At 41.6% G+C, this 22,900-nt stretch overlaps 1 protein-coding gene across 1 annotated transcript in view; it reads left to right on the top strand.

The window, feature by feature from the left end:
• Window positions 1-22,900, top strand: part of LOC124645707 — a 38,138-nt gene that overhangs the window by 10,152 nt on the left and 5,086 nt on the right. The window contains exons 15-38 of the mRNA XM_047185563.1: window positions 1-137; window positions 3,969-4,099; window positions 4,571-4,706; window positions 5,066-5,183; window positions 5,456-5,575; window positions 6,012-6,143; window positions 6,955-7,033; window positions 7,261-7,391; window positions 7,556-7,713; window positions 8,239-8,421; window positions 8,926-9,083; window positions 9,281-9,407; window positions 10,224-10,390; window positions 10,730-10,876; window positions 11,172-11,313; window positions 17,952-18,087; window positions 18,403-18,602; window positions 18,890-19,067; window positions 19,338-19,520; window positions 19,931-20,067; window positions 20,448-20,574; window positions 21,091-21,271; window positions 21,619-21,728; window positions 21,990-22,121. Of these exons, the coding sequence (XP_047041519.1) occupies window positions 1-137; window positions 3,969-4,099; window positions 4,571-4,706; window positions 5,066-5,183; window positions 5,456-5,575; window positions 6,012-6,143; window positions 6,955-7,033; window positions 7,261-7,391; window positions 7,556-7,713; window positions 8,239-8,421; window positions 8,926-9,083; window positions 9,281-9,407; window positions 10,224-10,390; window positions 10,730-10,876; window positions 11,172-11,313; window positions 17,952-18,087; window positions 18,403-18,602; window positions 18,890-19,067; window positions 19,338-19,520; window positions 19,931-20,067; window positions 20,448-20,574; window positions 21,091-21,271; window positions 21,619-21,728; window positions 21,990-22,121 (3,450 nt within the window). The remainder of the gene's footprint in view (window positions 138-3,968; window positions 4,100-4,570; window positions 4,707-5,065; window positions 5,184-5,455; window positions 5,576-6,011; window positions 6,144-6,954; window positions 7,034-7,260; window positions 7,392-7,555; window positions 7,714-8,238; window positions 8,422-8,925; window positions 9,084-9,280; window positions 9,408-10,223; window positions 10,391-10,729; window positions 10,877-11,171; window positions 11,314-17,951; window positions 18,088-18,402; window positions 18,603-18,889; window positions 19,068-19,337; window positions 19,521-19,930; window positions 20,068-20,447; window positions 20,575-21,090; window positions 21,272-21,618; window positions 21,729-21,989; window positions 22,122-22,900) is intronic.

Genomic DNA, 22,900 nt, shown 5'->3' with positions numbered 1-22,900 from the left:
CTGTTTCGTGTGTTGAAGAGCCACGAGGAAAGCTGTGGTTACCGCAGCCACGTGCTCCGGTTCCTGTCGTACACCCTGCTGCTGCTCATTGCTTGCTACCTCATCGCTACCATGCAGCAAGCCTTCATGTGCTTCCAGTAAGTTTCATGCAGCAATACAAAAAAGGACTCCATCATCATCATTATCTTCCGAAACTTCTTTTTCCAACTACGGTGGGGTCGGCTTTAAGAAAGGTCTGCATGGTTTTCATTTCTTCGTTCTTCATCTTCTTGGCGAGTCGATGGCAGATGACTTTAAATTTAAGATGTCCAGTGTTTATCCACACATATAGCTTTTGCTGGGTATTTACATAGGTTTTGGACAGCACAAAAGGCCACATCGTGTGTAGTGCAACACCGCATCATCATCATCAGCCTATCGCAGTCCAGTGCTGGACATAGGCCTCTCCAAGTGCACGCCACTGAGATCGATTTTCGGCTACTCGCATCCAGCTCCTGCCAGCCGTCTTGCGCAAGTCATCACTCCACCGTGCCTGAGGACGTCCTACACTACGCTTGCCGAGGCGTGGTCTCCACTCTAGAACTCGTTTACCCCAACGGTTATCGGTTCTTCGGCTAATATGGCCAGCCCACTGCCACTTCAGCTTGCTGATTCGGTGGGCTATGTCGATGACCTTGGTTCTCTGACGGATTACCTCATTTCTGATGCGATCCCTCAGAGAAATGCCAAGCATAGCCCTTTCCATAGCCCGCTGAGCGACTTTAAACTTGTGGACCAGCCGTACCGTCAGTGTCCACGTTTCGGCTCCGTAAGTCATGACAGGTAGGACGCACTGATTGAAGACTTTCGTCTTTAGGCACTGTGGGATCGACGATGTTAGGACTCGACGTAGCTTCCCAAATGCAGCCCAACCCAACTGAATTCTCCTATTCACCTCGTCCTCAAAGTTGTTTCTACCTAACTGCAATGTCTGCCCGAGGTATACATATTTCCGAACAACTTCGAGAACGGCACCGTGTATCGCAATCGGTTCCGGTAGAACATGTTCATTGAACATGACCTTGGTTTTGTCCAAGTTCATCCGTAGGCCGATGCGTAGAGAAGATTCAGCCAGGTCGTTCAGCATTTGTTGTAGGTCCTGCAGCGTTTCTGCCATGATGACGATATCGTCAGCAAATCGCAAGTGAGAGATGTGTTCGCCATTGATGTTGATGCCACGTCCTTTCCAGTTCAGCGTCTTGAACATATCCTCCATTGCATTAGTGAACAGTTTCGGGGAAATAACATCCCCTTGTCTCACTCCTCGATGCAACGGTATGGGCCTTGTTTGCTGATTTTGTACTTGGACGGACATTGTAGCGGCTTCGTAGAGACATCTCATCACTTGGATGTATCGCCAATCTACTTGACAACGCTGCAGGGACTCCAGAACAGACCAGATTTCAACCGAGTCAAAGGCCTTCTCATAGTCCACAAATGCTAGACACAGGGGCTGATTATACTCTTCGGTCTTCTGTATAATCTGCCGCACTGTGTGGATGTGGTCTATGGTGCCGTATCCGCTCCGAAACCCAGCCTGCTCCGGTGGTTGGAATTCGTCGAGTCTTCGCGCAAGTCGGTTCGTGATCACTCTTGAGAACAGCTTATAGACGTGGCTTAGGAGGGAAATGGGTCGATAGTTCTTCAACTGGGTTTTGTCTCCCTTTTTGAAGAACAGGACGACAACACTCCTACTCCACGCCTCTGGAGTTCTCCCTTCAAACAGGACGGCATTAAAAAGCTTCTGGAGCTCCCCCAGTACGGGCTTTCCTCCTGCTTTTAATAGCTCTGTTGTAATGCCATCCTCGCCAGGGGCTTTTCCATTTTTGAGCTGTCTCAGAGCGATCTCGATTTCGCCACTGCTGACTTCTGGCAGGTCTTCGGTGAAATGGCGCGTTAATGTGGCTCTAGAATCCTCATTTCCGGGATCAGGTCGAGATGCATGCGATGCGTATAACCGGCCATAGAAATTTTCCACTTCCGAAAGGACTGCGGGCACCGAACAAACGACTTCTCCACTTGTTGTGGTCAGCTTCGTCAAGTGGCTTCTTCCAAGAGATTGTACGAACACCTTTGACCCCCGATTCAGCTCAATTGCTCTTTCAATGTCAAGAGTATTGGAGCACCGGAGGTCACGTCGTACGTGCTTGTTGATCTCTTGGTTTAGAGCCCGCTTAGCTGACGAAGTGACAGGTGGGTTTTCACGTCGTCTCTTCATAAGCCCTAATGTCTCTTCCGAAAGTTTTGATTTCCTGCCCTTACGCTGCATGTTACAGAATCTCGAACCTTCCTCCCTGAGGATCCGAACCACATTTTCGTGGTTCTGGTTAACGTCTGTTGTGGTTTCCACGGCGGCAAATCGGTTCTCCAAATTTGACTGGAACGTTTCAGATCCTGTCATGGTTTGGAGCAGTGTTGGTCGGAGCCTGGCCTTCATCAGACGGAAACGTTCAGCCTTGAAGTTGATATTCAGAGAGCCTCGGACAAGTCGGTGATCGCTACCGGTATTAAACCTATTGATCACGGAGACGTCTCTGAATATGTGCTTCTTGTTCGTCATGATGAAGTCAATCTCATTTTTAGTCATAGTGTCGGGGCTTTGCCACGTCCACTTCCTTTGGGGCTGCTTTTTGAAAAAAGAGTTCATCAAAAAGAGCCCCTCACGTTCGAGGAAGTTGACGAGCATTTGCCCCCTATGATTCCTGCTTCCAAATCCATGGGATCCTACTGCCGATTCGCCGCAAATCTGTACTCCCACTTTAGCGTTAAAGTCCCCCATGACAACGGTGTAATGGGTCTTTGTAGTGAAGTGGAGGGCCCTTGATATGTCATCAAACATATCCTCCACTTCATCGTCTGAATGTGTCGAGGTCGGTGCGTACACTTGCACTATCTTGAGGCTATACCTGTCGGTGAGCTTTAAGATAAGGTACGCTACCCTGTTCGACACACTAGACACCTCCACAACGTTATCAGCTAGGGACTTATTAACCAGAAACCCAACGCCACCTTGGGATTGTTGGTCTCCCTCTCGGAAGTACATTAGGTGACCTGATTCGAGGGTTATGGTGTCCTCCCCCTCTCTTCGAACTTCACATAACCCTAATATGTGCCACCTAATCTTCCCAAGTTCCACCTCGAGTTGCGCCAGATGCGAGTCAAGCCGTAGCGTGCGGCCGTTGTACGTCGCCAGAGTCAGTTTTGTTTGGTGGCCTCCCGTAACCCGGAGATTCTTCGCACCCCCTGCCCCGCCGTAACCACGGTCGCCACCATGACCGGGAATAGCGGGACTGCCGGGAACTAGGGGCCGTGGCTTTTTTGTGCTGCTCATAGAGGTATTTAGCCTACTGCTATCACGCTGGCCAGACGGGTTGATAGAGGGTTTTTTTCCGAGTTTTCCTTCTCTTCTTTTTTCATTTGGTGTACTCATTGATTATAATATTTATTGCCAGCTAATAAAAAATAAGTCAATAACTGCAATAATTATTCAAATATTTAGAAATATATCTTAATATTTAAATAAAACAGTCATAGAGCCTATAATTATTACTATATTGCTTTTGTCTCACAGATACAACCTAACATGTAACATTAAACATAAGGAATCGGAACTCAAAATACTAATATCTTTTTAATGTGGTTAAATAGGACTAACTACAGGCGTAAATTTTCTATAGGATCTTCTTATATTAATAGTTGCAACACCGCACATTCATCTATTTTATCATTCGTGTAACCTCATCTAAATAGGTTGTCCTTGCATTACAACTTATGTGGGTAAATATGTATTTGTGTGACTCTACGTCTTGGCCACTACCAACCGCGCCCGAGCTTACGCATACATGTATATTTACACACACACAAGTATTGCATTTGTACATATTTTTTTGTTCACTCCTATCTTAATTTTTTTGCCTGTCTGTCCGAAGGTCTGGTCACTGCTTGGTGACGAACTTCACGCACAGACCGCATTGGGAGCACAAACCACTGGACGACGAGACGGTGCATTCCAGGCTTATCTTCGGCCTGTACTGGGCCATTTCCATGATCATCTTCTCAAGTAAGAGAATCTTCTTAACCTCCACTTATATACATACAAATAGTACTTGTAAAGCTGAAGAATTTGTTTGTTTGCTTGAACGCCGTAATCTTAGTTCTTGAGATTAAGGCGATTTGCGAAAAAGATTTTCAGTGTTAGGTAAAGTAAAGGCTTCTTTTATCCGGGTTATATATCCGGGAGGACTTCCCATGGAACCCAGACGAAAGCTAGTTTGAAATAAAACGATATTTTGACTTTAATTTTGCAAAAACTGTGATATATTTTTAAACGCCTGAATATTTTACAGTAGCAAATCTTGTAAAAATATGTTGCCTTATCGTACCTAGTATTCCTTCATCTTCCATCAATAATAGCCTTAATTGTTCCTATTTGTTAACTTAAAGAGTTCATACAATCTCAAAGACATCTCGAAATCTTTTGGAGAGTACGTTACCATAGATATCTTACGCGCCTTCTGTTTTATTTTTACAGTTCACCGAGAAACTTGGGGTAAAGAAAACTGGAAGAATGTTCTTTACACGATGGTCATCCTGGACATCTGCATTGTACTGCGTATCTTCATGGAGGCGGTCTACTCTGCCACTATCATGGTCACCACCGATTTAAGGTATCCTATTGTCAATTTTAGCAGACAAGGTTAATGCTCACACACATACAACTGTCTCCCACCTCAGGGTCCAGGCACCATTTTTTTCAAATACTTGAGCTTCCGGGTTCGATTCCCGGTTCGGTCGACATTTGTGTTTGAAAATGCTTGTTGGCCGTGGTCTAGGTGTTACGATATGTATTTATAAATATATGTATACATGTAGCTATATGTAGGTTACCAGTTGTGTTCGCATCCATAATACAATTAATAACTTACCATGGGGCTAACCAACCGTATGTGGAAAGGTGTCCCAAGATTATTTAATTTATTTAATATTTGATTTAATTCAATCGCCAAATTATACAAATAATTTTCAGAGAGAATTATGGTTCCCGAATCGCTATGGTGAAGAGTTTTCTGATTAGGAACGAAATGGACCCTCTCTTGAGGAAGAGGTTCATCACATATCTTCAACTGTGCTGGCATACAGATCAGGTAGGACTTCAAATAAAATCTAGGTTGCACAATTACAGTTTTGAGAAGGAACTCAGGGTATGGAAATTGGTGATTGACACTCCTGCACCGATGATCACGTTAATGTCGGTCCTGCACTGGATCTCTCTCATTCGTCTCTGTGTTGTCCAATCGAACTGTGAGAGTAACGAAAATGAGAGTGGTTGATCTCCTTGGACAATCGCCGACGGCCCCTTTTTATAATCCTGAAATATGTATTGTGACGCTCCTAACGTTATATTTAACCTTCATAGGCTTACAAGATGTCCCACAAGGCTCATGCGAACATATTCTACGATTTACCAGCGCATGTGTACCAAGACATAGTCGGCAGGAACCGCAGCAAATACATACTGGTCATACCGTTCATGAGGGTACTTACAATTAACATTACATTATGTAATTTTCTTTAGAAGTTACAGGATTGAGCTAGTATGATTAGAAGAGTGTGACTCTACTATCAATCAGTCAAATGTGAATCATTGAAGCCGTCTTTACTAGCTGTCTTTGATAAGTGTGCCAACGTTTGGGAAAGCTAAACATTACGGCATATGCCGCAAATCCATGAGGACACGACCACGATTAAAAAGCAATGATAAAAGTATAAGATAAAACTACCAAGAAGTCAGATAAAATAGATGATTGGATACAAGGGGTTTCTTCTCCATGAGACCCATTCTCTGGAACCATGCAACTAGTTTGATATTTCGAAAGAGCTTTCATAGGCCTAATTGAATAAAAATATGACTTTGACTTTGAGCGTGAATAATCTGTGAGTACAATTAATTTATACTTATTTGTGTTCAATAGTTTTTGAACAAAGAAGACATGAGATTCATATCATCCGTGGCTAAACTGTTCTACACGTCCCCTAATGAAATACTATTGAATACTGGAGAGCTCACTAATGAAATATATATCATCAAAAAGGGCATCTGTGAGGTTCGTATGTCAAAATCTTTATTATCAATTCACCATTGAAGACTAGTTTAAAACTGACATTTAATTTTTTATTGAACTAGCTTCTGTCAGCGGTTTCACCCGCATCCCGTGGGAACCTTTGCTCGGATAAAAAGCCTTCCTCGATAAATGGGCTATCTAATACTGAAAGAATTCTTCAAATCCCACCAGTACTTCCTGGGATTAGCGCGTTCAAACAAACAAATTCTTCAGCTTTATACTTAACTAGCTTCTGCCAGCGGTTTCACCCGCATCCCGTGGAAACCTCTGCACAAACCCAGATAAAAAGTAGCCCATAGCCTTCCTCGATAAATGGGCTATCTAACACTGAAAGAATTTTTCAAATCGGACCAGTAGTTCCTGAGATTAGCGCGTTCAAACAAACAAACAAACTCTTCAGCTTTATAATATTAGTATAGATAATAGTCTGTATTGTACAACTGTATTTGGTGTCTTTTTAGGTTATGTATGACTTGCTTTCTCCCGCGGTTTCTCTCAAAATATTCATTTAAATCAGTTCAGTAGTTTCGGGGTCCTTAGGGTACAAACAAACAAACACAAATAAGTCCTCTTTATTATTTTGCATAGATCAGACCTTATCTGAAAACTTGATGGATTGACCTGTGAGTGCTATTGAATTAATTATACAAACGGGCATATTTGAAGATAATGAAAAGATAGTTGTTTATTGTAATACACATTAACATAGACCTTTTATAATATTAAAAAACTAGGCATACTAAAGTTGACCTGAAATACTGAAGTAGATTATAATTTTCCTGTTCCCCTTTAGATTGTTGATCCGGTCTCTAAGCAACGCATTGGCACGTTGACTACAAAGAACCATTTTGCTGCACTCATCTGTCTCTTACGTAAGTAGACCATCATCTGTTTATAATTGATTGTCCCAGATAGTCAGCTCCATTTTTTTCAAAAGCCAGTATTATTATGCTCAGGTTTTTTTCGCTCAATTGCTCATTGCCAGCTTTCGCGCCAACTGTGTAAGATGGCCGTTATATCGATGTTGTCAAAATACCTACATCAAAAGTGATACAACTTACAATGCGGGACGTTTTTATATTGGTTTTCCATCGAACAGGTATCCCGGCATACTATACTGTGCGTGCTATCACCCACGTACAGGTGTTTTCCCTGCCCCGCAAGTATCTGGATAAGGTATTTGAGCACCCACAAATAAAGGAGGCCATTGACTTCGTGAAGAAACGCCCGGTAAGATAGGCTTTGTATTGCTTTATAGCTAGAAAATTGATCAACCTACGAGTCTTGTTATTTTCCGGTGACATATAACATTTTTGTGTTACGTCATTTCTAAGTACAAATTAATCACTATTTTAATCCTGTCATCACGTCTATTCCCGTGTCTCCTTCTTCAGGAGTATCAGCGCGTGCAGAAGAAATTGCCTGCCTTCATGAAGTACGTGCCACCCCCCCGACCCAAGAATGTGATGCATTTCAAGCTGCCGAGGAAACACGAGCCCGACTACGAATTCCTCCACCCTTTCGATAGGCTTGGATTCTTATCTATTTTGCGGTAAATATAACTTTGTTAGAAAAAACAACTGTTTAGATCTACTAAGCTCAAAAGACGGGCTTCTGTACAGCATACATTACCACATTTTGTAATACCAAAAATCGTTATGCCCACCGTACGTATTTGACCTAAAAGAAAGCACCAGACCCATCTGACTTGTGGCATCTCCGCTCATCTTTCCTTATTCTTTTATATATATATTTTTTCTATAGTTTTAATAGTAATAATTTTAGTTGTAAGTTTTGTTTTATTTTGCTGTGCCCTACAGGGTCCACAATTGTACCTAGCTTTAAACCAAATTGTAACACCTACTTAATACATTGTGGAATGCAAATGAATAATATGAATATGAATGAATGAATATTCCGTGTTTCAGACGCTGCCACTTTCAGATGGGCAGATAAACTAGACTAATTTTATATTTCCACAGGCATAGCAGTCACGCACTCTTTCCTCATACTGCTATGTTTTACAAATTTATCACCTTCTTCGCAACACTTGATTATCAAAATTCTCTTTACACAGTTACGTATTTCCGCGGTACACGATCCGACCTGATGGCAAGTACCTGCTCCGGTACGAGTGGTTCCGCATGATATGCGCACTGCTGTCTGCTCAGCTGTTCCCTCACTACACCTACCTGGTGCTGCAGTGGCCGTTCCTCTATCAGGTCTCCTGGTTCCTCGACCTGTCGGCTTATTACGATATGTAAGTATTCTGCCTTATTCGTCTGGCCATGTCTGTTAACTGCAGAGATTGTTTATTTACTTAAAACGGATCCGGTTGGTGCTATCAAATTATTTCAGGCTTCAGTGACCCGTATGTTAAGGTATATTTATATACCTTAAAGACTAACACGCCTATTTTTATATACAAAACTTGTAAGACAGAAACTTTAATCTGTATTCTTATGTTGACTACTATGTAGTCACGTGCTTTCGGGGACTTGTCTATGGAAGCGACGGAACAGTAAAACTAGAGCCAATAGGTTAAAGGAGCCAATAGGGAAAATAAAAAATACGTGTCCAATATTTTAAGGGTTTTTTTTAAGGGTTGCTTTTAGGGTTTTCTAAAAGACGGACTAATTACTTGTTTTCAGTCATCATACCTATTGGCTGATACGATGATGATGGTGATGATGGGTAGGTGACTAGATCATGTCACCTGACCACGACCCATCCAAAGGTAGTAAAATTTTATGTTATTGCTCAGTTGCCAAAGGATGATGATTGGCTACTTCAACACGGACGGGATCCTCGTGTACCATCCAGCCAGCACCGCCGCCTACTACTTGAAGGGGGCTTTCTTAGCTGATCTATTGGCTTGCTTACCTCTTGAAAATCTGGAGTCAACTCGGAAAGACAGCTCTGGTATGCAAAGATTCTTCCTCTTTTTACTCATAAATGCCTTTTCTACGATGACCTCGATGACGCAATGGTCACCTGCGTGTGTATGGTATGTAGTTTATCAATTGTGTTAGAACCCATAACACAATTAATAATATCCATGGGGCTAACCGACCGTGTGTGAAAGGTGTCCCTTATTATTTATTATTCTTATCATATAGAACACCTGTTCCGCCTGACTCCAACGAAGCAGTTTCTGATGCTGAACCGTCTGATCCAGTTGTATCGAATGCCGAGTGCCATGATGGTGCTCAAGGAGTACATCGAGAGACGGGACATACTCATGGTGTAAGTACTGGTAGCCTGGTGTTTAAAACAGCATTATTATATGACCTGACTGCCTCGTTGGTTTAGTGGTCGCAAGCGCGCTTGCTGTGCTCGAGGTCTCGGGTTCGATTCCCGGGTCAGGCCGAAATCGCTTTGTGGGTTTTCTTAAACTTTCACAAAGCAGCCCGTAGTCTGGAAGTTGGTGATTGATACACCCGTGCATCGGAGAGCACGTAAATGTCGGTCCTGCGCCTGATCTCTTTCCGGTCCTGTCGGATTGCCGTCCCATCGGACTATGAGAGTGAAGGAATAGGGAGTGCACCTGTGTCTGTGCAAATGCTCGTGCACTATAATATGTCCTGCGCAGCTGGCTGATCTCCTTAAATGAGAACAGCCACCGTGGCCGAAATCGGCCGTGGACGCCATTATTATTATAGGACCACAATCTCATCATCATCATCTCCCGAGCCTTTTCCCAACCATGTTGGGGTCGGCTTCCAGTCTTACCGGATGCAGCTGAGAACCAGTGTTTTACAAGGAGCGACTGCTCTGACTGACCTCCGCAACCCAGTTACCCGATCAACTCAATACCCGTTGGTACCTATGACTGGTTGTCAGACTTACCGACTTCTGACAACCCGTAACGAATGAAAGATGTTCACTGATAGCCGGGACTTAACGTGCCATCCGAAACACAGTCATCGGTGTTCAAGATGTAGTTAGAAAGTACAACAAACTTACATCACCCTCTTTCATTTCAAAGAGGATCACATTCTTTCGTTAACCATTAATCTTTAGTCAAATTTTAATTTCTGTATTTAAAAAATAATATTGCAGCATTCAAGCGATCCCCTTATTCATGGCGATGCTGAACACGCTGACCTGCCTCATGGTTTTCTACTCCGTGAAGATATCCTACTCCAGGGATTCGAGCGGCTACGAATGGATTATAGAACCCTTCGACGATAAAGGAGGATCGTGGGTGTACTTGTTCAAGGATAAATGTAAGGCTTTTGCAATTTTCGAAAACTGATATGACGCTAGTTTGACAGCAGTATGAAGCTACATGCTTAGATGATAATCTTCAGAAGCTGACCTAAATTCGTATTTATGTCACTAGCAGAATGAAATTAAGCTGGTTGGCTATAATTAGGCTTTTCTAGGCTCATATGGAAAGTGGTTTGGGAGAAACGAGGCTTAGAGCTACTCTCATCGCCCAGATAAAAAGTAGCCTATGTCCGTCTTCAGGGTATCACCTGTATCTTACTCCTGCGTCATCAAGGATAAATAGTTACCTTTCTTGCTACCGGCCTGATAATAAAACTTGGTTCTATTTCAAACAGTTCGGTTCAACTTTACGGAAGCGCCCTGGAACCTTCACCTCGCCACTTATTTCTGGGTTGTGTACGAGTGCAGCACCACAGGCTATGGGATATTCAATCCCACCAACCATGAAATTATGAAACTTCTTTTCGTTGGCATCGCTTGCAGTAAGACCTCCTTTTTCTTTTTACTATAAATCTTACGCTATTTGTGTCACTTTAACTTTTCACGATGTTTTATTTTTGTATTTTTTAACAAGCTTACCTCAAATACCATAAATTATGGAACTACCCAGCTTACGGTGTTGTTAAAAACCTGAGGAATCGTCGACACGCAATAAAGATTAAAAATCTATGCTTAAAAAATGCTTTATCAATACCATTTTAAAATCTTATAAAATCACGATAACTAACAGTAAACATCCGTTTTACAAAAATGTTAAGACTTTTGGAATATTTACAGGTGCAATGATAGTCACATACTACTCGGTCCGCATCATCAGTATTCGGGCGAATGTCAACAAGTCTCTGGCCGGTTTTCAGCAGCATATGAAGGATATCAACGTCTACATGGCTAGAGAGAAGTTGGATTCGGAACTGCAAAAGTATGATAACCTTACATTACATAGCAAAATTTTTTAATGAAATGTCGCAATTTTCACTTATCATACCACAAGAGCTTCAAAATTATCGGGTATTTTCCGATAGGTTCGTTGCAAACAAATGAAGGAGTCAAGTTTTTCAGGTTAAAAAATAACGAGCGCGAAGCGCGAGTGATTTTTCCTGAAAAACTTGACGACTTTATTTGTTTGCAGGGAACCTTGAGGGAAATGCCAGATAATTATGAAGCTCGTGTGGTATTCGGGAGATTATTTTTCCGTCCCAAATGTCGGCCACAACCTGTCAGTTTGACGTAGCAACGACCAGAGAAAATATTCAAAAAATTTTCAGTATAATACCATGTAGGTTGTACCACGTGACGTCGAATGGTGCAATTCTATTGGTCGATATTTGGGTCGGAAAAATAATCGAACCAATACGGCCTTAACCATGGAGAACAAATGACTAGCGGAGATACCATAATGGAAAATCGTCTAAGAAAGTAGCGTGCCAAAATGCGGGTGAACGGGGGACGAGGAACGTAACAGTTTTCGCCCTTGTACCAAATACAAGCTGTTGATTTGCATCCGTGCCATATTCAAGGAGGTAATTATGCTAACGATTCTCGGCCCAAATCAATAAAAAAATTGGTACGTAATTTTTTTTCTTTAATTTTTTTTCGGAATTCCGTAAATTTCATCTAGCCTTATTTAGACTTGACGCGTATGTTACTGGTGTTAAAACCGTGCTGCACCCTCACACAAACGCAAACACAAAGCATACGCAACGATCACTCATAAATTTCATTCATAAAATTGGATTACTTCGGAAATACCACGACATTACAATGACAAAAAAAGCAGTGCATATTAGTTATTTCCCATCTACTGTAATTCCAATCGATTATTTACGTATTGTATGTCCTCCTCCTGAACTATGGCACAAATGCAAATCAACACCTTGTATAATTAATGATTAAACGAACTTACCTGTAAGTGAAGTTCTATCCTAATTATACGAAGAGCTTTGTCCGAGGGATTAGCATTAGGTATACTTGTAGTAACACATACGGTGTCGCCTATTCGCACTGATTTTTGAGGTAGATCGATTTTTTTTTTTTTTTTTTGTGGGTATCCTTAACTCACCCATCTTGCTCGAGCGCAGCACTCGTCATTTAGTTCGGAGCATCAACCCTGTCGATCGATACACGTAATACAAATGTTGATATTTGCATGACCAGGGGATAGGCCCGGTGGACCGGGAGGGTGGGATGCTCATCCCTCGGACAAAGCTCTTCGTATAATTAGGATAGAACTTCACTTACAGGTAAGTTCGTTTAATCATTAATTATACTCGAGCTTTGTCTTCAGGATTAGCATTAGGTATACTTGTAGATGTTGAGACTTAATGAAAATATCAACACATTAGGAATAATGCAAATTTATTTAAATACTTATTTAAGTATTTAGAAATGAGCATACATAAGTATCATTAATATGAACAACAAAGGCACCATACTTTTGGTATAAATCAAATTATAAAGTACGTGATTAGTTTTATAACGCAATTAATGATTAATTATGATCAATAATTTATACTTATTTGGGTACAAATAATCATACAAGCATCATTAACAAGAAAATTATGTTAAGTGAACAAAATGGTACTATACTATGGTAAAAAATAAAGTGGTTAGTTTTACAAACTTATTAATTATTTCAGTATTAATGAATAAGTCCTAATCAGACAAGACACTATTAGCAAAGGAGTTTTGATTCTCCTGTTGCTCTATAACTATATGTCTGTTATTGAAACGCCAAAAGGTATTGGAGCTGCCACTCCAACCAGCTGTCTTCCTAATCAAGTCCAAACTGATACCCATTTTATGAGCTTTAGAGGTGGCTGCGTGTCTAGTACTGTGTGCAGTAAACACAGAAGTATCTATACCACAGCTGTAAAGAGTATTTTTTATCCACCTACTCAGAGTTTGTGATGTAACAGCCTTATGAGGCTTTTTAAGACTAATAAATAAGTGAACTTCACTGCCACGTAGTGGGTTCGTCATCAGCAGGTAAGAATTTAGTGTAGTAGCTGGACATATGGCTGGTTTATCTCTAAAAAATGGTAGGATGAGAGTAGGTTGAGTAGCCCCGTCACGAGACGTTTTTATTAGGTCGGGAATTTTTATTTGAATTTCATTTGAAAGAACTTCTATGTTATTGATGTTTATTTTGGAAATAGTCTGGACTCTGTGTGCGGTAATTAAGGCAAGGAGCGTTGCAAGTTTTTTAGATAATTTTTCTAGGTTTAGATTTTTATTGGGATACCAGGACGTTAAATAGTTAAGAACTAGGGAGACATCCCAAGTAGTATTGTACTTGGGCAGAGGAGGTCTTAATCGGTAAATCCCTTTTAAGAACCGTTTTATCCGGTGATCGTTCCCTAGGTCTAGATCGGAAATTAAAGAGAGAGCGGACCTACAGCTATTTAAAGTTCCATATTGAGCACCAGATTCGTATTGCTGAGTAAGGAAATGTATAACTGTTGGAACAGAAGTTACGTATAAGTCAGTATGATTTGATTTACAAAACAAAAACCATTTTTTAAGACAGGTGTCGTACTGTTTTATGGAATTGTCTGATAGCGAGGCCATCATAATAGGAATTGAGTTTGTAGGTGTACACTTTTTCTCAGGAGCGACGTCCGGATAATATTCCGGCAACCAGGGTAATCTTCTGATGAACATCTCGGTTGCTGGAATGGGAAATGATTATGTTATCACTGGGTTTAAAAATTAGAGTGTTAGACACTAGTAATTTTTTAAACAAGGGAAACCATGCCTGTGTAGGCCAATGAGGAACTACAATAATGCCCTCTGCATGGTCGTTTTCAATTTTTCTAAGTGTTTTTAATATTATGGAAAAAGGTGGAAATCCGTAAAAATAGAAACTGTTTCAAGAAATAGTAAATGCATCTACTTCATAGGCGTCGGGGTCCCGATGCCAGGATATGTATTTATACATTTTTTGTTTAACCTACTGGCGAAAATATCTATCTCGGGGATACCGAATTGTTTTGTTATGCGCATAAAGGCGTGATCAGACAGCTCCCATTCGATGTCTGGATGAACGCGACGAGACTCGGCATCCGCGATAGTATTATCCGTGGAGCTTATATATGAAGCAAAAAGTATTATTTTTCTACTTTCACACCACTGCCAAATATGTTTTGTAACGTCAGTTAGGTGAGGAAACTGAATACCACCCATACGATTAATATATGATATGGCGGTGGTATTATCGATTCGTAATAAAATTTGGCAGTTATAACAAAATTTTGCAAAAATTTTTAGTCCAAAAAAGGCAGCGAGGATTTCTAGATAATTGATATGTCGCGAGCGTTCGCTGTCAGACCACATACCACTAGCCCGTTCCTCCCCACAGGCTGCCCCCCACCCCGTTGTTGAGGCATCACTGTAGATAACCAAACAAAACCTGTTTTGTTTGATTTTGTTTACAGAGTTATTAATTGCTCGTGACCACCAATCTAGATCCGGCAGTATAGACGGGGGTATAGACATGTATTTATCGTAATTGTTATCATCTTTTATGTTAAGGTATTTACAGCGTTCGAGTTCCTTAGTGTAAAGCCAGCCGTATTCGACGGCAGGGCAGGCAGAGGTAAGTAAACCCACGAGGCGAGCAAATTCTCTTACTTTACAGCGTGTAAGTATTTTAAATTTTTCTATTTCTTTTTTGATTTTTTGAATTTTTTCGTTAGGCAACGGAAACGTGTAAGTTCTCAGTGTCAATTATAAATCCCAGGAATTTACAGTTTGTTTTAGGGTATAATGCACTTTTTTCTTTGTTGATAATAAAACCCAAAGATTGTAAAAAACCTATTGTGTAAGAGACTTGACTCGCGCATGACTCATACGTATTTGATATTAGTAAAATATCATCTAGGTAGATAGAAGATAGGAAGCCACACGACCGAAGTAAACTAATAACCGGTTTCATTACTTTAGTGAACACAAACGGAGCAGTATTGAGGCCGAAAGGCAAGACATTAAATTGGAACAGTTTTCCATCGAATTCAAATCTAAGGTATTTTTTATGATCGCCATGTATAGGGATCAAAAAATAAGCGTCTTTAAGGTCAATAGTGCTCATAAAATAACCTTTGTTTATAAGATTTATAGCTGTACGTAGATCTTCAAGCTTAAAATGTTTTGTTGAAATAAATTTATTTAGAGATTTAAGATTTAGAATAAATCTCGTCCTTCCGTTAGGCTTTGGTACTAGAAACGTAGGTGATACGAATTGACCATCACAGGGATCGCATTCTTCGATTGCACCGATCAATAAAAGCTCTTTTATTGAATGATTCATTTGTACTTTCTCAAGCGAAGTAAGTATTTTTACCATAGGTGGTGAGTGTTGTATTACAGGTTGCGAGAAGGGAATGCGATAACCTGTGACCCAAGACAGTACAGTCTTATCATTAGTGATGAGGGACCATTGGTTAAGATAATTAGATAGTCGTCCGGCGTACATTACTTACCGTGTCTAGCGGCGGCCGCGGCTCGTTGCTGGACGCGATGACTGTTTCGAGGAGGGCTCGTGCCGATTCCTGGGTGCAGGTTCCTTTCGCCTCTGGGTTCCCTTCGACCTGTGGCTCTGGGGAGGGGCTCGCCAGTTTAAATGATGTTTCTGTACGTTTGGGTTTGTCACTTTTTTAGCAGGCTGTTTGGGAGGTGCAGGTTTCATGTCGCCTCCTGTTTTGTTTATAGCTTTTGCAGCTTTAAGCGTATCTGCTAGCTGAGCACTAAAAAGGAAATTATCAATTTTTGTCGCCTGAAGCTGATCTTTAAGTTCTTTTTTCATGACGAAGAGTATAAAGTTCCTCCTCACAAGCGAATCAGAGTTTTGGCTATCGCATAATATTTTTTGTGCATCCATTAAAAGCCTAATAAGTTCTGTGGATGAGGCAGTCTGTTCAGATGATATAAGCAAGGTGAGAGCTTGCGCAATACAGGTTATAGCGGATGCGATTTACTTTTGTTTGTTTTCAATACCCTTGTCCCTTTTGTGGACAGTTTCGGGGATGGCAACTTTTACTTCTGGATTCAGTAAGGGTGCATCGATCAAGGTGCAGTTAGCGGGAACCAGGTATTTATCCAAAAGTTCCTTCCGGGCTTCCTTAGACAGACCTGAAGTAGCCACGTGCTGGAGACGTACGGCCAAGTCAGGTTGGATGTCGTTTCCATAGACTCTTTTCTGGGAGGGGTCCTCACCAAGCAGCTGCATAATCTCATCGTTAATTTGAGGTGTCGCCTGCGAGTCTGGTGGTGCAGGCTCTGTCCCTGTGACATAGATGTTCGCGTCAACTGTCGCTGGGGCTGGCGGCGATTCCACAGTATCGGCCACGGCGGGACCCGGCGGAGGCGGTGGCGGCGGCACGGCGGGTGACGGCGGGGTGGTGCGCTGCGGCGGCGGGTATGGCGGAGCGACGTGAGGAGCGGCACTTGTTGACGGTTCAGGTTCGATCGCCGGTGCACCTAAGATTGACGTGATTCATGATTACATGTTTGTCCATATATCTACGTCATATGGGTTAAGTGACAGTCCCTAAGACTGCCCGCAGAACCCTCACAAGGTGAGTAGGTAGGCGTAAAGTGACAGTCCCAAAGACTGCCCGCATTACTTGAGCTATGTATGTAGCAGAGTGACATTCCCATAGAATGCCCGCAACACCACATTATATAGCATAAGGTAAATATTTTAAAGTGACAGTCCCAAAGACTGCCCGCATTACTTGAGCTATGTATGTAGTAGAGTGACATTCCCATAGAATGCCCGCAACACCACATTTTATAGCATAAGGCGAATACTGTGAAGTGACAGCCCCAAAGACTGCCCGCAACACTATTTCTTACACCTGAACTATGTATTTGGTAAAGTGATAACCCCACAGGTTAACCGCAGTACCATTTAAAATAAGCACATGTTAGGTAGGTGTACGTACTAACCTTCAATACAAAACAGGTCCTGGTAAGCGTGAGGGCGCGCGGCGGGGCTGCGGCCCGATCCCGCGGAGCTATCACTCGACGAGCACGAGGTGCATGACGACGATGACGACGTGGAGGACAGGCGGTGGCGTGTCACGTGTTGTCGATCTTTCCGAGCGCGCAACAATTTTTCTAACGACTTAACTTTTTTTGCTAACGACTCATAGTCGTGCTCGGTACGAGAACGAGAACGTTTTCCCATTTTTATGTGCGAAGCGGCGGAGCACTGAAATGTGAATGACGAGTGCTGCGCTCGAGCAAGATGGGTGAGTTAAGGATACCCACAAAAAAAAAAAAAAAAATCGATCTACCTCAAAAATCAGTGCGAATAGGCGACACCGTATGTGTTACTACAAGTATACCTAATGCTAATCCTGAGGACAAAGCTCGAGTATAATTCCAGAATTCGTTGACAGACGTCTCAAAAAAGTCGTTAGTCCATTCGTAACTGACCGTTTTGGTCATGTCCACCTATATAAATCTGACCTAGAAGAAGGCTCCTGACCTAATCATGATTTATAGTGGTAGTTAGCTTCTCATATCGGGGAATTTAGAAGCTGTTTTGCTTTACAGAGAGATTCGACGTTTTTATGAGTACAACTGGGAGAAGATGGGTGGCGTCGACTACCGAGGAATACTCAAATTGTGTGACCAGATTACTCTCAGAACTGATGCTATCCTGCATATTTACGGACATACCTTTACTAAGGTACAGTTCTAACAAATCCTGCACGATAGAACGTTTCGAAGAACACTTCTCTATCAATCTATTATCGACATTGTCATTATTGAAATAGAATCTAAAATTAAAGAACAAATTTTTGCTTGTAGTGGTTTCGATCCTCTTTATATGACAGTTAATTGATTTTAGACTCTGTTTCAATAAAGACAGTGTCGATAATAGCTCATCAGTGAATTTCCGTGGTAAGATCGTCGATAGTCCAGCGATTTTGACTTTTAATTAATGTAAACCCTACTCACTTCTATCTAAAATCTGCTTATCAATAAATATCTTCTCCTATAGTGTCCGTTACTAGCAAATGCCGATGTCTCCCTACTGCGCATCATTGGTCGTGCAGTGCGCAGCGTGTACTTCCTACGGGACATGAAGATTCTGGAGGTAGACGATATGGCTACTGACATGTACTTCGTAGACTACGGAGGAGTGGAAGTCAGGGTCAACGTTGGAGATAACTACCATGTTATTAGACTACCGAGGGGCAGGTGAGTATCTCTGCCATGGAGAGTGAGGGGCCGATCATTAATATACGCCTGCCCGGGCTGCGGGATTGTTCGAGAGTTACCGCAGCCCTGGTACATAAAAGGACTACGTCAGTAAAAGTCTAACATTCCAACCAAACCTCACATTTGTTCTTTCTGGACCACGTGTACCAGGGCTGCGGTAACTCTTTCGAACAATCCCGCAGCCCGGGCAGACTTCGGCCCTAATGCCTATCATACCAATATGAATGCCTTTCATAGCTATATGAGGTTCTAATTTTGATACACAGTGTATTTGGCAACTTAGAAGGCACCAAGGCACAAAGAAGTCCTTACAACGTGATAGCCACTGGTCGGCTGCATCTGCTGATGATCAAGTCAGACACATTCTCCAGCATCACGAAGGACTTCCCAGCTATTAGACAGCTCATGGAGAGCTCCAAATGCGGCATAGGAAAGAATACGAAGGTTAAACTCTTGAGCAGATATATTTAATAGAATAGAGTAGAAATAGAAAATTTTGAAAATAAACCAACCCCTAATTTTCCTGCTCAACGCATATGAACGGCGGACAGATCCTCATTTTTCGACGCCTTTTATCAGTTTGTTTTTGTTTATTAAAATTTTTATTTAATCAAATCTGACTTCTGAAGTGTGGTTATGAAAACTGTACCTTGACTTTGGTAGAACTTTGCGAAACACCAGCTGCTCAAAATTGAGAACAATATATTTTCACAGATGTATATCTTGGGAGGCGAGGCCAAAGTGAGGGTTCGTCACACGTTACCTTCCAGCATGCCTCATCGGAGCCAGACCAGCGTCCTGAAGTATATCTACTTCCAAGAGGGTTATGTGCAGATCTATCTCATAGCCATCTGCATGGGCTGCATATATCTGGACATGTATAACGCGGGATATCAGGTAGCCTTTCTAGAAATTAATCTATTGGGCTGCCCGCCCACGTATGACTTTGGTAGGACAGAAAATTTTTTTGGTTGGTTTAACTAGCAGTTTCTGACCGAACTTTTGTAAAACATGTACGTTGCACTATGGATTATTCACTAAACCAGTATGTAATATTTTCCACCTAAAATTCATCGGACGTGGACGGGCAGACTTAGGGCACTTTCAACTTATGTTTTTCTTGGCGGCCTGCTGTAGTGCCGAAGCTGTGCGTTAGATGTAAAGCTTACGGTCGGTCCTCTTTTGTCATTCAAAAAGCACGGTGCGGCAACAGTCCTGTTGTCGAGCATTCGACGTACCGGCGCCGCACTGATGCCGCACCGAATATAAAAATAGAATAGAATATATATTTACTTTCTTGCCTGCAGGATAATAGCAGGTGGATGCTCACGACACTGTATTCCTTGGACTTCGCCTTCTTTCTGAAGATATTTACCCAGCACTCCCTGCCATTCCTAGTTCCAAATAGAAATATAAAGAAAATGCTGTTGCCTATTAGAAAGATGTTAGTGATTTTATTCAGTTTTGATGTTAACTTTGGGTGCATCTATACGGTGCAAGTAGCTTGCGCATGTTGAGGCACATGAGCAGGATACATGCATTTTAAAAACGTGCGGGTCCAGCGACTCGCGCATGTAGCAAAGCAAAATACCCACCCGCGTGCTCTTGTCACTTGCACATGTTAACTTGCTCCAGCTGTATGCACCATGTAGACTTCTGTAATAATGTACGCATGTAACCTGCGCATGTGCCTCAACATGCGCAAGCTACTTGCCCCATGTAGATGCACCCTTAGCCACATGCTCTTCACAATGCTTGTACATTTACAATTTCTTCCGTTTTCGTAAGATAATTTATTTATATTTATTTTGAACTTTTTTTAAGGTACTTTAAGGGCGAGTTCAGATACGACTTCATATCCATAATTCCTTTCGAGCTGCTGAGCTTTGCCTCCGTCCAACATCGGTGGTTCCTGTTCCCATGGCTGCGGCTCAACCGGACCTTCAGAATCGTAAGATAACTTTATTTATTTTATGTTATTATCAAAATAAATAGTTTGACAACCATCACAGACAACAATTTATAAAAACTGGAAACCAATTATATATTTTCGCTTATGAACACCTAGATAGCTTGTCTGTTCAAACGAATGCATTGCATAAAAAAACCCCTAGTAGGTTGTATGTCTAACTAGTTAACAAGTATTTTAGGAAACCACCTACGAATCCACTTTTTAGTGTGTACCTACAAAATAACCACTAGCACGTATCAAGTCGTGGTGGCCTAGTGGATATAGGTCAGGCAAGTACCTACTAATACAGTATGTACTTTTCAAATATTTCTTAGTCGCCAATGGCTGATATGGTGAAGGAAAACATCTTGAGGAAACCTGGACTATATAGTCTGTGAAATCATCAACCCGCATTGAGCAAACGTGATAACGCTCGATCCTTCTCCATGCGAGAGGAGGCCTCTGCCCAGCAGTGGGACGATAAAAAGGCTGTAACTATGAACTTGTGTCCACAAGGCAACGGTCCACAAGTGTCTGCGCAAACGCAACGAGAGCATCACTGTCAACCTGACGTTTACCACCATCATGGCTGTTCTGATCTGGTTCACTCTGTTCGTGCACGCTGTCTCCTGTGTGTGGTACTTCATTGGCTCCGTAGAGGACTCTATCAAACCCTTTTCTTCGTGGAGATACTTGGGTCAGTCATAAATTATATTATTTTAGTCTAGACCAAATGTTGGGTTGTTGGTTAACTGGGTTGAGGAGGTTAGACAGGCACTCGCTCTAAGTAAAATACTGGTTCTCAGTTGCATCCGATTAGACTGGAAGCCGACCCCATAGTTAGGAAAAAAATTACCAAAATTTTTCCATCATCACCAATAGTCATATCGGGCTACTTGCACTGACTCGTTAAAGGTTAAACTTAAGGTTTAACTAATTAATGGTTTTGAGACATTTAGGGGTCTTGTCATAACATGGCCAAGACAATATTATGGCGTATATTTGTTTGTAACTCAAGTAATATAGAAATATTATTATACATAGATGATGGTTCAAGCCAATGCGATAACAGTTACATCTGCTCGCTGTACTTCGTGATCACGACGTTCACTCAAAATGGCGTCGGAGACATCATGCCGAAGAAACAGTCTGAGGTAATGAATTGGGTGTATTCGATTCCATTCTATCACTTCATCTTTAGGCTACCGATCCACAGAAGCAGAGCGAGGCTTTGTTGCGGAGAAATTAATAAAAATTAACCAATATGATTGATCATATAAGATTGTGACTTTCCATATCTTCACACTGCAGCTTCCCCACGCTCCTATATGACAGGCAGCCTTCCCTGTAGACAAGACTAAGACAGTTGAGTGTTTTTTTTCTGATCTCTACACGCAGTTCCTCTGTCCTATCAGGTGCTATTCGTGGCGATCCTCCAGATAATATCAACTATGGTATTCATGGTGTACGTGGGGGAGTTCTCGAACATCATCCAGTACACCTCCTACCGCTCCTTCAGCTTCTACAGCAAGTACCTTGAATTGCAGGTGAGTAAGCTAACTGGTGACGTAGAAGTACCGCAAAGTACCAAGTAGGTTATTAATTGCCTTGGTTGGAGATGGGTAGCAACATCTCCCACTGCGCTCACTTACAAGTGTGCCCAGTGCGGTGAGTATTCCCTTAGCTTAAGGCAGGTTCATCCAGCAGTGGATGTTTTTCGGTTGTGACTATTATAAAGCTCACTTCTATTAAAACTGCTTTCTTAGTAATCAGCAGTGCAGCACTATTACAATTTCTCGTCAGATGCCATCAGGCGGATTCGAGGAAACTTTGACATAAGAAAAAATTACATTTGTGTGACATGAATGATATCATAGCATGTTATCATTTTCGACATGGTGCTTCAGTGTGGTGGAATATTATTATCATTACCAAAAGTGACTTCCATAATTCAGCAATCATCAGGTAATTTGGTAACTTTTGGTATAAAATAGGTAATTTGGTCTGTCAGTCAGACAACCTACATTTGTAAATATTGATCACATACGTCCAAATGCCAATTAAAATTTAACGACACGCTTAAGATTATATAATACATCTTGTACTAATAGTTTTGATAGTTAAATCGGTCGTAAAATAGTTCCGAACTAATAAATATGTACTTGCGTTCAGTTTACTCAAAGCATTTGCAATCGACAAAGTCTTAAACGATGCTCAAAATAACATGACATATTTATGTAGTACTTACGTGATTTAAATATAATCGTACCTATATGTACATGTCCTAAATACAAAAATCAGGAAGGTCAAATTTGAGAAATCCTTC

Source organism: Helicoverpa zea, chromosome 3 (assembly GCF_022581195.2).
Source record: "Helicoverpa zea isolate HzStark_Cry1AcR chromosome 3, ilHelZeax1.1, whole genome shotgun sequence".
Classification (NCBI taxonomy): domain Eukaryota; kingdom Metazoa; phylum Arthropoda; class Insecta; order Lepidoptera; family Noctuidae; genus Helicoverpa; species Helicoverpa zea.
The sequence above is the reverse complement of the archived record's forward strand: the minus strand, read 5'-3'. Positions and strand labels throughout refer to the sequence as shown.